This window comes from Ptychodera flava, chromosome 2 (genome assembly GCF_041260155.1).
Source record: "Ptychodera flava strain L36383 chromosome 2, AS_Pfla_20210202, whole genome shotgun sequence".
Lineage (NCBI taxonomy): Eukaryota > Metazoa > Hemichordata > Enteropneusta > Ptychoderidae > Ptychodera > Ptychodera flava.
Genome location: NC_091929.1, coordinates 2,870,515 through 2,887,301, shown reverse-complemented (window position 1 = coordinate 2,887,301; position 16,787 = coordinate 2,870,515). Strand labels below are relative to the sequence as shown.

General features: G+C 34.3%; 1 protein-coding gene across 1 annotated transcript in view; it reads right to left on the bottom strand.

Moving 5' to 3' along the window:
- Positions 1 to 16,787, bottom strand: part of LOC139151414 (nuclear pore complex protein Nup205-like) — a 63,849-nt gene that overhangs the window by 902 nt on the left and 46,160 nt on the right. Inside the window, exons 24-36 of the mRNA XM_070724204.1 lie at positions 16,315 to 16,506; positions 15,296 to 15,557; positions 14,217 to 14,455; positions 13,139 to 13,330; positions 12,286 to 12,407; positions 11,307 to 11,463; positions 10,596 to 10,728; positions 9,808 to 10,062; positions 8,823 to 8,903; positions 8,139 to 8,305; positions 7,685 to 7,808; positions 3,849 to 3,983; positions 3,500 to 3,609 (exon numbers count right to left, since the gene is read on the bottom strand). Of these exons, the coding sequence (XP_070580305.1) occupies positions 3,500 to 3,609; positions 3,849 to 3,983; positions 7,685 to 7,808; positions 8,139 to 8,305; positions 8,823 to 8,903; positions 9,808 to 10,062; positions 10,596 to 10,728; positions 11,307 to 11,463; positions 12,286 to 12,407; positions 13,139 to 13,330; positions 14,217 to 14,455; positions 15,296 to 15,557; positions 16,315 to 16,506 (2,169 nt within the window). The remainder of the gene's footprint in view (positions 1 to 3,499; positions 3,610 to 3,848; positions 3,984 to 7,684; positions 7,809 to 8,138; positions 8,306 to 8,822; positions 8,904 to 9,807; positions 10,063 to 10,595; positions 10,729 to 11,306; positions 11,464 to 12,285; positions 12,408 to 13,138; positions 13,331 to 14,216; positions 14,456 to 15,295; positions 15,558 to 16,314; positions 16,507 to 16,787) is intronic.

Genomic DNA, 16,787 nt, shown 5'->3' with positions numbered 1-16,787 from the left:
TGCTATACAAGTTCTACTCTTTGTAAATATTTAGAGAGATCTTCCTTCAAGAAACACAGTGAAGCAAAGCTATACTCCATGTTTTCCGTCTAAATGTTTTTCTTAAATGTTATTATTCATCAGTGTGTAGATTCAAACATCAACAAACACATTGTGGTTTTCTGACAAATCAAGGCCACTTTCTGTATGAATACCAGGAACACACAGAGTTAAAGAGATGACAGTGAGTACCATGACGTCCATCATTTTCTTACACTTGGAAACATAGCGTCAATGGCACTTGGCCCACATTGGTCTGATGTGGCAGCCCAGAGTGAGTATACTTAACTAAATTTACCCCGGGAACATGCACACCAAGTTTCAAAGCAATCACACGCGACATTTCAGAGAAAATGATTGACCAGAAAAATTGGGTAAATTGCCCCAAAAGTACAAATATGAAAATTTCACTACAATTTGAAGACACTCAACTAAGTATGCTTCCAGGTACATGCATACCAAGTTTCAATGCAATTAGAATAGCTAATTTTGGGAAAATGATTTTTTGACCAAAAATGCGAAAAATTGTCCCCAAAATATAAATATCAAAATTTCACCAAAATTTCACCAATTCAGACAGAAGACAATTCTAGGATCATGCATACCAAAGTTTCAAGGCAAGAAGAAGATTTTTTGACCAAAAACGGGATAAATTGCCCAAAATTACAACTATCAGAATTTCACAACTATTTGAATAAATCTAAGCAAGTCACCATAAAGAACCTGCATACCAAGTTTCAACCAAATCTAGCCAGTGGTTACAGAGTTTTACCGATTTGTTAGCTTTTCCCTTTTTTACCTAATTTTAATATTTTGACACTGACATGTTCATTTGAGCAAATTCACATCTCCACCCCTGGGTGCAACTGTAAGTACTGAAATGGTAGGTGTTGCGATTTTGGAGATTTTGATATGGACGGACATACATCCACACAAACTAACACACATACATACATACATACATACATACAGAATAATCCAGTAATATCTGGTTGAGTCAACTGTTGAGTAAATCCAGTAAACAGTGATGATATGGTACTGATACGCTACTGGTTTGCTGAAATAGTGGTTTTCTCTATGTAGGGTTAGCCAGGATGGCAAAACGTTGGTATTGATGTATTCTTAAACGTCTGTGGGGGGAAATATTGGAGTTACATACATGTATACTGTTCTCAATAGTTTGGCAAACAGCAGGATGACCAATTTTCATGACAATAAATAATTTGCATATTCTTTTGCTATGAAGATGGATTTTTGTCGCTATTAACATATGTTTTCCTCAAAAACAGGGGTGGCCTAACCCTAAAAATCCCCTTGTGGAAAATCCTGGTATATTTGAAGCAAGTTTTCACACAGTAGTCTTGCTGATGTCATGTTTTCAACTTTACCATCTTGTACCATCATTGAGTGCCCACACTGATCTGTTAGAGTTTTGCACTTTAAACAATATTCAAGGTTTCTCACTGAGACTGTACATTTCTATCAAAAATTTCAATAATGAAGCTGTATAGCTGCAATTGCTCAAATTCCAAATAGTAACATACATTGGCTACATTATTTGCTATGCTACAAATTAAAATGTTCAAATAGTTAGGTATACTGTAGTTTCTATTGTATCTTCATATATGTTCTGAATGGTCAAAACTTGCACTGATAACCCATTCAAGTTTGATTTTATAATGTGATGTTTGATTCATACTGTTATGTGTTGCATTCATATTCTGATGTTCGATGTTATACAGTGATGTTTGCATTAGTACTATGATATTTGACTTCATATTGTAATGTTTTTGCATTCATCCTGTGATGTTTGTACTTATACTATGTTTGCATTCATATTCTGATGTTTGATTTCATACTGTCATATTTGCATTCATATTCTGATGTTTGATTCATACTGTCATGTGTTGCATTCAAACTGTGATGTTTGATTCATACTGTCATGTTTGCATTCATATTCTGATGTTTGATTCATACTGTCATGTTTGCATTCATATTCTGATGTTTGATTCATACTGTCATGTTTGCATTCATATTCTGATGTTTGATTTCATACTGTCATGTCTGCATTCATATTCTGATGTTTGATTCATACTGTCATGTTTGCATTCATATTCTGATGTTTGATTTCATACTGTCATGTTTGCATTCATATTCTGATGTTTGATTCATACTGTCATGTTTGCATTCATATTCTGATGTTTGATTCATAATGTCATGTTTGCATTCATATTCTGATGTTTGATTCATACTGTCATGTATGTGTTGCATTCAAACTGTGATATTTGATTTTATACAGTGATGTGTTGCATTAGTACTATGATATTTGACTTCATATTGTAATGTTTTTGCATTCATCCTGTGATGTTTTTACTTATACTATATTTGATTTCATACTGTGATGTTTGCATTCATACTGTGGTGTTTGATTTCATACTGTGGTGTTTGATTTTATACTGTGGTGTTTGATTTCATACTCTGAAAGTATCTCAATGTCTCAAATAAATTTCTATCCATGTTTGTTAAATTCTGGTCCACGGTTAAGCAAGATTACACAGCTAAAAAGGCTAAACATCAAATGCACCAATTTTCACTCAGAAACTATAAAGCTATCAAATAACAGAAAGATGGATCTTTGAGCTAAATGTAGAATCTTAGCCCTGATTAGTTGGTACTTTACTCTGTAATGCATGGCTACCCATTAATACATGGCCTTGCCTGTAGTGACATTTCATATTATTTTCATAATTTGAGAAAACCGTTTTCACAGCAGAAGACGTCAGCTGTAATGGAGTTAATTAGAGTCTGCTATCAGCCTTGGTTCCAATATCATTATATTGATCATGTGCAGGATATCGTGCAACACAATTTATATGATACCATGGCAACAAACACGCATTCAATGTCAATTTTATTTTTATCTACCATCACAGGATTCAACACTAGAAGTTGTCATCTATTGACATTTTCTTAGTCAATTTGTTTACTTGGCAAGAAGACATGTACGTAATTCTATATTCAGAAATATGACAGCTGGTTTCTCCAAGGCTGAGTATCAAAAGAGTTAAACATCATTGGCTGTATCATCTGAGTTTGATCTGTGTTCCATTAATTTTGTTTTGTTTATGAAATACAACTCTGTTCTGCACACAAAATCATGTCAAAATACCAAGCATTCAACTTGTTAATACAACCCGTGTGTTAGATGTCCAGTATCATTAGTGAAGATTGAATTGAAGTGGGGACTAGAATTCATTTGTGACAAGTAACATTGCATATTGTGGACACAGCATTGCACTTTAATTCAATTCTAATACCTTTGTATCAACAAAATTGTTTTTTTTTTCAATTTCCTGATAGGATCTGGGTACCGGCAATATTAAAAAGTTGAGGAACATTACAATATGGCAAATCAGTGTACCCTGCAAACCAGTGTATCCAAGGGCCTGTAGTTACATACCTGCTCTAAATCCTCTTTAGTAACTCCATCAGATGCTCCAGCCAGTTTTGTAAAACTCTCATGGATTGAACTATCTTGGTAGCCATTATCCCTGGAATACAGCGGATAATCTACAAGAAAAAATATTATTTTAGTAAAAGATTTCTGTCAATGCCAGCTTTTGTGCAAAATTTTATAAACAAAAACAGTCACAACACATGAAATTTGATTGTACAAAATCCTGTTGGAGGTTATTGCAAATATGATACTTCCATATATATATATATTCATACTCAAACAACAAGAAATTTAATGATTTTCACAAACACACATATTTTCCAAATCTAAATGACCTTTGACCTCTTCTCACCTTGGAGTCTTCTGGGATTCTCAGATCTCATTGTTGCCACTGGAAACAAGGAGCTTGTTGAATCACTCGGCTGACAATGGATAAGATAGAACTCCAGATGGCGCCATAACAAAAATATTGAATTTTCTATGATGTCTGAACAACAGATAAGGAAAGTATTCATATTTTACACATGGCAGTTGGGAAGACACAAAGTATCTTTGGCGATTGAAGCCTATCGATTTTGATTTTGGTCTTGGCAAAAACAGTTGATGAAAACTACCTTAGAAGTCTTGAAATTAGACCATGGACAGAAATCACTACAGTAAAACGGCTCATCAATTACAGTGTCACTGTGAGTTCAAGTACGCAAATGCCAAATGGAAAGCCTTAAAGTTCATTGGAAAGGTTGAAAATCAGAGTCTATGCACTCAAAAGTCACTTAAAATTCAAGGTCTTTACAGGACTTTTTTCAGCAATGTTCAAAGATTTGAGAGGTCCAAAAACACCATTTTCCAGACATCACTTCAAGGTGGTTGGAAAGGCTAGAGCGTCAGTTATAAACTTCAACAAATTTATTAAAATATAAAAGTAGTCAACATTCTCTGTGGAATAAAAAAAACTAGAAATTTGGGCACAAAGGCATTGCAGAGTTATAGCCTGTTAAAACTTCTGAAAAACTGACCAAATAAGAAGAAGTTGGGGAGTCCTTAGTGTATTAACTATGGTAGAGGTCCCCTAGCTTTTAATACAATGTTTGAAAAGGGAAAGTCATTATTTGCTGTTTTTCAGGAAAGTTTGACAAGGTGGTGCTGGCATTCAGAGTGAGTGACTGCTATTGTATATGCATTTTTAGATTCTTTAAGCTTCAAAGAGGTGTCAAAAGTGAGATTAACCAAAAAAACTGCTCTATGACTTCAAAAGAGGGGTGCAAATATGGCTTGTTTTCAACATTTTTGACAGAATAACAGTTTTCCTACATAATTGTATACCAATTTAATCCAACTTTCAAATGAGATATGGACATGGAATTTTTACAGCCTATTAACAAGGTTACAGATAAGATTTGTACGGCACAATTTTCCTGTATTTGAAGTACTTTTTGAAAATTAACATTCTGAAATTTGAAAGAATTTTTAATAATTTTTTGATATATAAACCCATGTAAAATCATAAAAACAAATTTTATTTACAAATCCTGCCGTACAAATCTTACAATAAATAGTGTCAACATATTTATAACTAATTTGGTAATATTAATACTATCCAATTATTATGAAATTAAAATATGTAAAAAAAATATGAAAAATTAAATTTTAATGTTTACTGGTGTCATATTTCAAATCATGGCTGCAAATATACAATTTTCATATTCTTTGGAGAAAATATTAACTAAGGGCGTTATCCTGAAAATTTGAACTAAATATCTTGATTCTAACACTTGAAACTTGACATTTACTCTGAGAAACAAATTGGTGCAAAATAGCCTTTCCAACCACCTTAAGGGGCGCTGCACCCAACAAAGCATATTTTGCTCAAAAATCACTTTTTTGTAAATATTTATTCAATTATAATTAATTTGTTAACCAAAGATTAAAATATTGGTCGGATTCACCTTCTGGCTTGTCAAGCATTCTAAAGTTGCGTGATAAAGAAGTGTTAATTTATGCAAATGTATGTTAATCACCCAATTTCCTGGCTTCTTTTTCCTCCCAATTTTTAAAATTTCCAAAGAATTTGACTCCCCTCTGGCTGGGTCAAATTTTCTGAAATTTTCACATTATGCTCTTTAATTGCTACATAAAACATAGGGCCAAAGTCCCTGAAGCTACTATAGACATGGATACAAAATTAAGTATTTCCTTACTGTATGAAATTATCTCACTAAGGTCATCCTACGGACAAGTAAACTAAATATTAAAGCTGTCTGACCAGCGGTTTTGAAAGAACAAGCAACTCAACAGTTGACAGAGCTCTGTTGAGTTATGTAGAGAATAACCTTTTGTGACACATGTATTGATGAAGAAGGTGGATATCTTTGATTAACATTGTGAGTTCTGTTTAATAAGTTGAGACTGTACATACTCAGAGAAAGCACACTGAAGAGACAAAGGTTTGAAACTTAAGAAGTTCAAGGTCATCAAAAGCATTATAAGGAATCATGTTACACTTTCATTGCACTGTTTACACAGATTGCATAATTGCTATAAATAGCACACGAGGAATCTTTATACAGCCCAGCTTTACCATAAAAACCCTATCACTTTGACCACTCTATTTTTTCCTCAAAAAGTAATTTTATTTTATCCTTACCAAGTCAACCATAAATGGAAATTAGAACTTTCTCTATCTTTATCTCTATCTCTATCTCTATTGACTATTTTGAGCAATTTCTTTTAGATAACATACAGGGCACAATAAATGACGGTTCAGAATATGTCAAAGTTGGGATTCAGGAAAGTTGCCTTTACATGTTTTAATCCTCCAAGATGGTAAGCATTTCACTATTAACTGTCAAAAAAAGTTGAACTTTCTGATAATTCTACACTAAAATTATTTTGGCTTTGATGATTTCCTAATTAATTCAATTATTTAAAATCATATTAATTATTTTTTTCTGGGTGAATTGATAGGGTTTATACAGTACAAGAATTACATACAATGTAAGTCAAATTTTGACCAAAAATGAAAAAAAATTCCTTAAAAATACAGATTTGCATATTTCATCACAATTTGAACAAGTCTAAGTTGGGTTACCCCTAGGGACCTGTATACCAAATAACAAAGCTGTCTGACCAGCGGTTATGAAGAAGAAGATTTTTTAACAAAAAACACCTTTTTGGCATTAATTTGCCTATTTTCAACAATATCAAAAAATTAAAAAAAATAGTTTCTCAAAATCGTATTTTTCATCTACACAACAAATATCAAATCTGTAAGTACTGCGGTTCTCAAGATATTTGAGTGGACGGACGCCTCACAAACGGACATACATACATACATACATACATACATACATACAGACTGACGACGGACGCCGGACGGATACCCATCCCAATAGCTTCTATAGACTATAGTCTATAGTAGCTACATAAAAAACAACAACTTTGTTTGGCAATAAAGTTCTTACATTTTGAATAAGAGGCATTTCAATTTTGCTTATTATGATTTCAATGAATTTTTTTTAGTGTCAGTCTTTAAACCCCTGCCATTTTAGAATGAGGATAGATAATGCCAAATACGTATACTCTTCTTTCACGTGAAACATTACGTTTCAGAAAATAGGGTCAGTTTTTGACTTAAATTAATTTTTATCATTAATACCAAAATTGAGGTTTTTTACCCGAAATTTAACCCACTTTGTCCTTTGAGTAAGCTGCTGCCACCAAACTAAACTTTAGAGTCTCTGCTTTTTGAAAATATATAGTATTAGGGGGTTTCCTTGTCATCTTTGATGAGAAATATTGCTTTGAAAAAATTTGTGTTGGCAACACGCAGCTCCACCTTAAGGATATATCTTTTCACATTGTTTTACCTGTCATTTCCGATATTTTGACTGATCATTCCATCATTTTGAAAACTATAGGTGGATTATCAATTTTCCAGGACTTTTTAGGACTCAATTTCAATTTCCAGGACTTTCCGGGAGGTTTTAAAAGTTCAAGAACTTTCAAAGACTTTCCAGGTGCATACAGACCCTGAAAAATTATTTTTCACATTTTCAGCAGTTTCAACACCAAAGTTAAGCCCAACCCCATTGTTATCAATGCTGAGTGTGGACCTGTTGACAGGGAATTATGGGTAGAAAGAGTGTGGACCTGTGGACAGGGCATTATGGGTAGACAGGTTAAGGATACAATGATAAAGAGCAAGTTCCTTGGCTTTGTGTTGTGTGATCTGTGTAAGTCGTTTACTGGCTAGTAGCTGTCGTTGATGTGTTGACATCTTGTCTGTGTTGGATGTGACAACACTGGATGACAGCTGTGAAGACAAGATACAGAGACATATTAACACATCCAACAAAGCATTGGTGATTACGCAGTACAGAAAAGTGTCTTTGAAAATCAGAGACAACAATAAGTTTGCATTAGAACACATGAAGAATTGTCATGTATGTTTTGTGAGACTGTTTTGTCCGGAACAAAATATTGTCCTGTAGACATTTTGATCAAAAGAGATTTGCTTATCTGGGCTATATAACAAAATCTACTTGTAAGTTTGGTCAGGGGTAAAAGTTACACACTTCACTACTGCACAAAACAGAGATTAGAATGTCTCTTTACACATACTGCATCATAACGTTTCACACACCTCTCTGAGTTCCTCTGCTGGTATTTCGTTGATGTTTTGTAATTTTCTGATATATTGTTTGTAACTCTCTATGGCCGGTATGAAGGAAAAGACGCACTGTCTTAGATGTCGCACCAAAATTCCAAGACTCGGCGGTCGACCTCCACTCACAGACGACACCTGAAAATCTAATAGATGACAAGGCAGTGCAAATTACTTGGTAACAGCAAATTTGCATACATTCATATATGGTAAAAAAGGTGTGTCAGTTTGAACTTGTGAAAGTTCCTAGCAGTACAGGATTTTGGTAACATTCTCTATAACAATACTGGTAAGCTAATTTCTTTAATTCAATAACAACATATTATCATCTCTACCTCTTCCATTGTTATTAATTTACATGTACATACATAACATGATATCCTGACAAAACTTAGCTTATCAGCACTCACTATGCACAAACCAAAAAAACCAAAAGCCTGGGTAGACATTTGACAATGGGTTAAACCTGGAATTCAAATTTACCACAGTACAAACAAAATCATATGCAAAAATTAAGACAGCATTAGTTGGAGTGCAACATTTTATTCCAAAGCAAGCCCACTGACCACTGATTATCATACACTACTAGTACTTCTTAAAATATTCCAACTGAGGTGACAATATGCGTTGTCTGGTTTCCATGACTACAGAGTTGCCACTTACCATTCACACTAAGCATATCTTGTGACCTTGCTTCTGTAAGACTGGCAGTGAATAACATACGACAGAACTCTGAACTCGATGCTGAAAATAACAATATGACATTGTTAAAATCCAACAGGTTGTACAATGAACTGCAAATTACCTAATTAAAGGCTGAAGATTGATACCTGGGATCAAGTTCATTCTGGTCTGTGAGAGGATTATAGAGGTGACATAGTCTTTTGCTTTCCATTGAAATTGTAATCTAGTAACTTTCATGTCAAGACAATCTGACACCTGATGCAGGCCTTAAAATACATCAAACTGCAACACTGGTACGATTTTCTGATGGTGATCAGATGTGCATATGTGCTGCATTACTGCACAATCTACCTGGTATACTCCTTCAGCAGTTTGTTTATGCAACTCTAAATGAGACATTTCCGGGTCATGAAGCTTCAGACAACAATCTTAAAGCGTTCTCCAAGGAAGTAGTAAAAAGTGGTTTTTAAAAAGTTTGTGAAACTGTCTGTTCATGGGTTCTAATGAAGACCCACGGACATCTAAACATGCTGTTATCAAAACATGCTACTTATCTAAACATGTCGTTTTACACATCCACAACCTTTACGTTTTGTTGTGTAGCTTACAAGTCCTTGATATGATATTATTGTAACTTTCGTCAGATCAAAATTTAGAAGTTTTGACTGAATTTAGATGAGAATACTGAATAGATGTTTCAGTTTGATCAAGATTTTATGGCTTTCTCAGTTTTATAGTTTTTCTGACGAATTTATGCATTAAATTTATGAACTTTGTTGCTATTGTCAGCATTAATCCTCTAAGGACTAAACCCTTGTAAACATAGAGGTAATCCACGTATACAACTGACAAATTAACATTAAGTAAATGCCAATGATAACATGTGCACACTGATACAAAAATCTTACAAACACTTATACATGATCAGTAATCATAGTTTGTGATATAAAGGGACTGAACTTACCTGAACTTGACACCACTGTTCGACAGTAAGCAGTTATATTTGAAGAAATTGCCAGGATTTCCTCCATGATTTCATCTTTTTTATCACATCCATCTGAACTGATGGAACTCTCCATGTTTTTCAGTTCTTTATTCCACTGATCAAGACAGTAGTACCTCAGAACCAGGGCCAACATCTGACGCTGAATACCAGACAAATGGCCCTGGTACTCTATCTCTGATTGGTCCTCGTATAACGACACATCATGCGATGCAGCTGTTATAAGATTAAAATAAATTTTCACATGACATGAAACACTCTAAAGTGATTCCAAATGGTATGTAGACATAGATTAAATGACACAGACACAGATTAAATTTATGAAAAGATCTTATTTCAAAGCTTCACACCTTGCACAATGTATGTGTGGTTCATGTACAAGTCTACTAAATTCTATCGTAAAATCCAGACTTAAATACAGTAGCTGAAATCTTCAATTAGAATTTTAAGAATCAAAATTTACAGTGGATTCATTTTCTCAAAATGTTTACAAGAAAATTGATCTTCAGGAAGAGTAGTATCTTTCTTTGAAAATAAAACTGGAACTCATTTCCACAACATATCATTAAAATGTACAGCAAAACAATATTGGATTTATGGTATGTATTTGTGGTATTACGACAACATAGTATAATATTTTGGCCAGTGATAATTGTTTTACTTGTGTCATAAGTATACACTGTTGTCTGAAATTTTATCTTTTATAGAACTTTTTCTCAAGTCAATAAATGTTCCTACACTAGGCCTACCTTTAGCAGCAGCTCTGTAGATGACAGCAGTTGTTAGAGAGAGTTCCTGTAATGCTGCTAGGTTTGTCTGGACAAGACGATCTCTCATTATTGCATTGAAGACGTCTCTATGTGCAATCACAAACTGTAAACCCTACAGTATGAGGGTAATCACATTGTAACCTTTCATTTAGAAAAATGAAAACCTTGTCTATATCTTTGTCATCTGGTCATTTATGATTGAAGAGGACTTAAATGTTTGGAAGTATGCATAAAAATTCTAAGTTTTTGGAAATATTTTGTTCAGAAAATCTCAAAAATATGATCTTTTAAACCAGTGGATACAGTTTCTGTTGAGATTACATTGATGTCTGGCTGATCAACAGAGGTATAGATAGATTGTATTTGCCAAAGCATCACACCAGAGTTAACATTGCAGTCACACAGTGATAATGGCATCCAATCAGTAACTTTATACATGAAAGCTAGGAAATAGAATAGCAAAACAACACATTACAATATAACAACACCACTTCTGTCATTATTTCACAGACATTCTAATGAGCCATAGTTAGTACTCTCAGTGACTTTGTTCAAGAGTTTAAAGTCCAATTATAGATTGCTGGGGTATCCAACTCCAAGTGTAAACAAATGTGAGAAAGGTTAAATGTTTATGTTTGTCTGTATTTCTACAGAAAGTGAAGTGGATATCTTGTTACCGGTGACACATACCTGACCTGCAGCCTCTAAGTGTTGTATACCGAGAGATGTCATGATAGCTAGTGAAACTTTCAATGCAGGGAATAAAAGTTGACGGTATCTTGCCATGATGCTTGGTACAAAACTCTCTATATCACCATCTTCATGTGGTTCACTTAAAATTCTTGGCCTGGAAATAAGATGAATTTTGAAGAATATGAGATACATGTATCATTGGTGTGAGTTGGTAGCTCTTGATTAAGTGATCTTGAAACAAATTGATTATTTTGGCCAAGCTTGAATACGGGACGGTTTTGGTTTTTCTAATTTTTGGTTTGAGTAATACCGTATAGTACTTTTTTAAAGTGCTAATACCTGTAACTTTTGATGGTTTTTTCACTATTTTTGTCTTGTATATCAGTTGAAAGTTCTTGTTTTACCAAAACATGTTGAAATACCCACTATTCAGTTTGTCAACATAGCGTCTATATTTGTAAAATACACTGTTATTGTTTACATTTGAATTCTAGTCCTGACCAGAATTATTTTGTCAACAATAACAATGTACAGACTGAGTTGACAAGCTGCATACTCAACATGCTTTGGGGAGTAGAACAAGAAACTGTAGTTGACATTAAAAACAAAAGTTGTGAAAATCATCAAAAGTTCGAGTGTACTGACCCTCTAAGGTCTAAACATTTCATTTCTAGTTGTGTCAACATGAAAAAGAATAACTATAGACTAATTTTTATGCAATATAAAGGAAGAGTTTAGAAACCTGACACTGAATACCTCACCATGTGTGAAAATTCATATTATATACCTAAATCTGCTTTGAGAATTTGTGAAAGTTCTGGGGGCAACCATGTCTTTTCATAAATCATTAAAAGGATATACACAAGTGATTACAATATTTTAGTGTTATTCAAACTCTAACCCTTCAATGTCAAATACACAAAAACACAGACTGTTAAAAATGAACATCAAAAGAGTGGCAGCATCCTGGTCTTACTTGTACATGTCTTGTTCTGGCCGTAAATCAAAGAATTTACAATCTGAGAGTCTTTGTAGCAAGCCAGCATGTAACAGTTCTTGGGCTCCCCTTGGTGTCATTGCAAATCTTGCCAGCAAACTCTGTAAGAAATGTGTATATAACAATCATCATTTCTGACCCAGTGACAATGACTGCATCCGGTAAACATTTATGAGGTGTTCATGGTGATTTGTTACATGCCTCATGTATTGAACATCTTGTAGAGTTGCTTCATATGGAAGATAGATGACATAGTCGGCTGTAACAACTTAATTTGACTGTAATCTAATCTACTTTGTCATTTGCATGGCACATTTGAATTGAAAATGACATCGAAAAATATAAAAAAGAATGCACTATGAACATATTTAACCCTAATCCTGCCAGACAGTATTACTTCCCCATCTACCCAGTCAGTGAAAGCAATATTGATCCAAATCTATGAATATTTTCATCTTCATCGGCTTGGTATATTTAGCAGGTTTGGACTCTAAATATCCTCTTTACAGTATCAAGGTATTCAGGACTTTCAAAAATTCAATTTTAATAAATACTTTTGCCATATTTGTTGCATGGTTGGTTGTATGTTTGCTCTGTTTGTGAATTGACAGTTTTTCATCAATGGCAACATGGCCCAATGCAACAGAAGTGAAAATGGTGTTACACAGTTCTCTCATTAATTTCAACAACAAATGTTTGTCAGCAACATTTCATGACTTGTGAAAGTCAATAACAATCAAAATTGTACACACAATTACAATCATATCTCTGGCAATAAATTCACAATGATAATAAACACTTCCTTTTGGAAAAAACTTTCAGTACAACTTACCATTTTGGATTCATAGACATAAAGAGCTTTCAGAGGTTCTGGTGTTGGTTTCAACATGCTCTGCAAGGCTTGGTCATCTTGGACTATGCCCTCTATCAGGTGACGAAGATATCCTTTCGATGTGAGGAAAGACAGCCATCTTTGATGTTTGTCAAAAGACACAATGCAATCAATGACTGAAAATGCTAACATCTGAAAAGTCAAGAGAAATAAAATCAACGTATTATTTTACTGAGGGGCAAGTTTGAATACTCAATATAATTCCAATATTTTACTTTCCCATGATAACTGGTGAATATAATTTAGCAAGACATTTATTAACCGTCTTGCAAAATGTAAACAGAAAACATACAATATCTTGATGACATTACCACTGGTAAAACAAGAAATTACCTTTGAAGTTTGTAAAGTATTTGACCAAGAATGGAACCAAAATATGACAGCACAAAACACAAGGTACTTCCAGGTTAGGGTATTACATTCAAACAGTCTGATAAATTATGTAACACATACTTCATGGGGCACTTCCAGTATGTGTTATATAATTTATGTGAGCTGACTTAATTTCCAATGATTATGCATTTCTCAGTGAGTTGAACAAAATAAATGAATTTGTAGTAGATGATCATGCACAAATTTCACAGAGCTGTTGTTTGCAAGCATCTACAACTGACTTTTCTTTGACAATCCTGAAATGTCTTGGTATAAAAAAGTTCCGGTCAAGGATTGTAAACATTGTGACCTAAAAGTTACATTACATGAGATTCTCTGTGCTTGTTCTAAGGCAAACATATACTGAATTTTTTAAAGATAAAGCGCCAAGTCATTGTTTGGTTTTTCACCTGTGAGACTGATCGCTGAAATGGAAACTGGTTGCTATTGATAGTGATAGTCACCTATGTTTAATATTGACGGTCAAATGAAAATCTCCATGAGAGACATAAAACTATTTGTATTTCATTTGACCTTTTGAAGTAAATCTAGGCAAATTGCAGTTCAAAAAGTATGGATGAGAACATTAATTTTTCTAAATATTGGTCAGAACAGTCGTCTAATGAGTTGTCATGAAGTCTCTCACCCTGCCAACATCATGGCCATCACATGTATCCCTGCAAACCATTTCCATCAAGTTCTCTCCATAACTGGTAATCACCGACACATTATTTTTCACCAGTTTTTCATATTCCGTCAATTCAGCTGAATCAAGAACTGTTTTCTTATCTTCTAATGATGGGATTTCCTTGGGTTTCTGTGGCAGCTGTAGAAAATTGACGAGGGCGCCATACAGGTGTGCTCTAACTCTCTGCTGTCCACCGCCTGCAAATCATACATTGTACGTTGTGAAACAAAATCGTAAAATTTACAGTTTTACAAATTGTCTTGGTTGTCAATAACAAAGAATATGATAAGCTAACAAACATAGCACCCTAAGCAGATCATTCATTCCAATATCAAAAGTTTGTAAACATGCAGCTGAAGTACATGATACAATACCTCAATATGCAGAAAATGTTTTTCTTCCTTCATATTTAAGTAATTGAAGCAACCACTGGTAACACACTGCCTGTTTAAGGTTGTAAGCCACCTCAAGTAATTATAGCTCCCTCTATAGGTTGTTGGTCAGCTAAATTGACTGACAGCCTCTGTGGGACTTTTGGTGATCTCTTAAAACAGACAAGAACCCTTTGCAGGCTCACAATCACTCCAAATTAAATTATAGCATACACATGTATGCATTTTTGAAAAGTTAGGTCAAACTTTCAAAGTAATTAAACTCTTTGTTTTGCGTCTGCGTACACATCAGTTTTTGGAGTTTTAGAGGAAATAACACAATCTTGCTGAATTTTCCATTTTGAATGATTTTCTGTCACAAAACACAGCCGTGACTTAAACATCGCCACAAAATACTTCCTTACAGAAGTCATATTACAACACATTAACTATTAGTGAAGTATTATTGTATGCTCTAGGTGCATAAAGTTACAGGTATTAACAGGCTGTATGAGAAAACTGTCAAATACTGATTTGTGTTAAATATTTTGACTGCGATTTTAAACCACTTTCTAACTTATCTATGGGATGCTGGAGTGAAAATATTACAAAGGATTTCTTCACTCTGGCCTTTACTGGGAATAGCATGGAAGATGATAAACTTACTTGACTGCATGATGAATTCAATTAATCCTTTGAGAACAGCAACCAACGGTGACGCTGTAAGACTTGATGCAGTTCCTAACATAGCACTCTGACTTGCTAACACTGACATGGATGCAGTAGATGTATCTAACATGCTGATATATTGAGTTATACCACTATCTGATTGGTCATGTACAATGCTCTGACGTAAGTTTACCATCAAGATGAGGATCACACCAGCTACTGGGGCAATCAGTTCCTGTCGGGCTTCAGGATTGGCTACCTGAATAATGAAAGGAGAACTTTGATTGGTTAATCCTCTTTCTCCAAAGTGGTATTTATTTCTAAGATTTGTCTGATGGAGCCTGGTAGAAAGTGGATTAATCAGACAATGGCTTATATAGTTTTTTACAAATCTCCACAATATAATTACAAACTGCTAACATTTCCTTACATCAAATACTCTTTGGACTGTTCAGAACAAAACGATGGTATTATTTTCTTCAGATCAAAATATAGTCAGTATGGCAAATGAGATTGCTTATTACTATGAAGATATTAGCAATGCCACATCGGATAAGTACAGTGAAACCTGTCCTTATAGAAATCTTATAAACCAGGACCTCTCTGTTTTCAGTTTCTTCATAATAACTAACTTTTTTGTCACCCTCCATCTTGCCAAGTATGTGACACAGCGGCATTGGGTCATTGCTAATATCCACTGTCTATGCAAGAATATAACATACATGTACCTCTACTAAGCTTGGCAGTTTGAGCACTGCATAAATTCCCCTACAGTGGGTTGACTATTATACACATACATTATTGAATTTCACTAAAGTCACGATATGATGGCCCCTGAATGCAAGCAGCTGAGTAACCTGGAAATAAATACATTCATTGACTTGGCAGGGTTTTACTGAATAAAGATTACAGATATTGTACAGGGTTTTACCGAATAAAGATTACAGATATTGTACAGGGTTTTACCGAATAAAGATTACAGATATTGTACAGATTTAGACTATTTAAAAACTGACCTTTCTTAAAAGATCTTGAAGAAGTTCAAGAATAAACTCCTGTCTTGTGTCTGGTTTCAGAATATCAAACGGACACGCAGTCAGCATCACTTCTGTCATCTGTCGCCAGGCGTCAAATGAATGCTTCTTGGCAGCCATATTCTCCCTTACAAAATTTCTGGCAACAACATTCTTCAAAACAGACTGAATTTCCTGCAGGGATCAATATTGTAACTACAGCTCAAGTTACACTGATGAGATTCTAAAGAAACTGTTAGCATCTAATTTTCATGTTATACACAGATATTCTACAAACAAGTACCGACATTTGGTGGACATCTATACTTAATGCTATCGCAATGAGAATATGGAGTTACTGATTAGCCACCTGTTTTTCAAGCAATCTATCATATGTTAATGAGAGTACAAAGGAATACATTTTCACCATAAAAGAAACTGCAAATTGTGTCTTGTTATATATTGGCCCCTCAAGT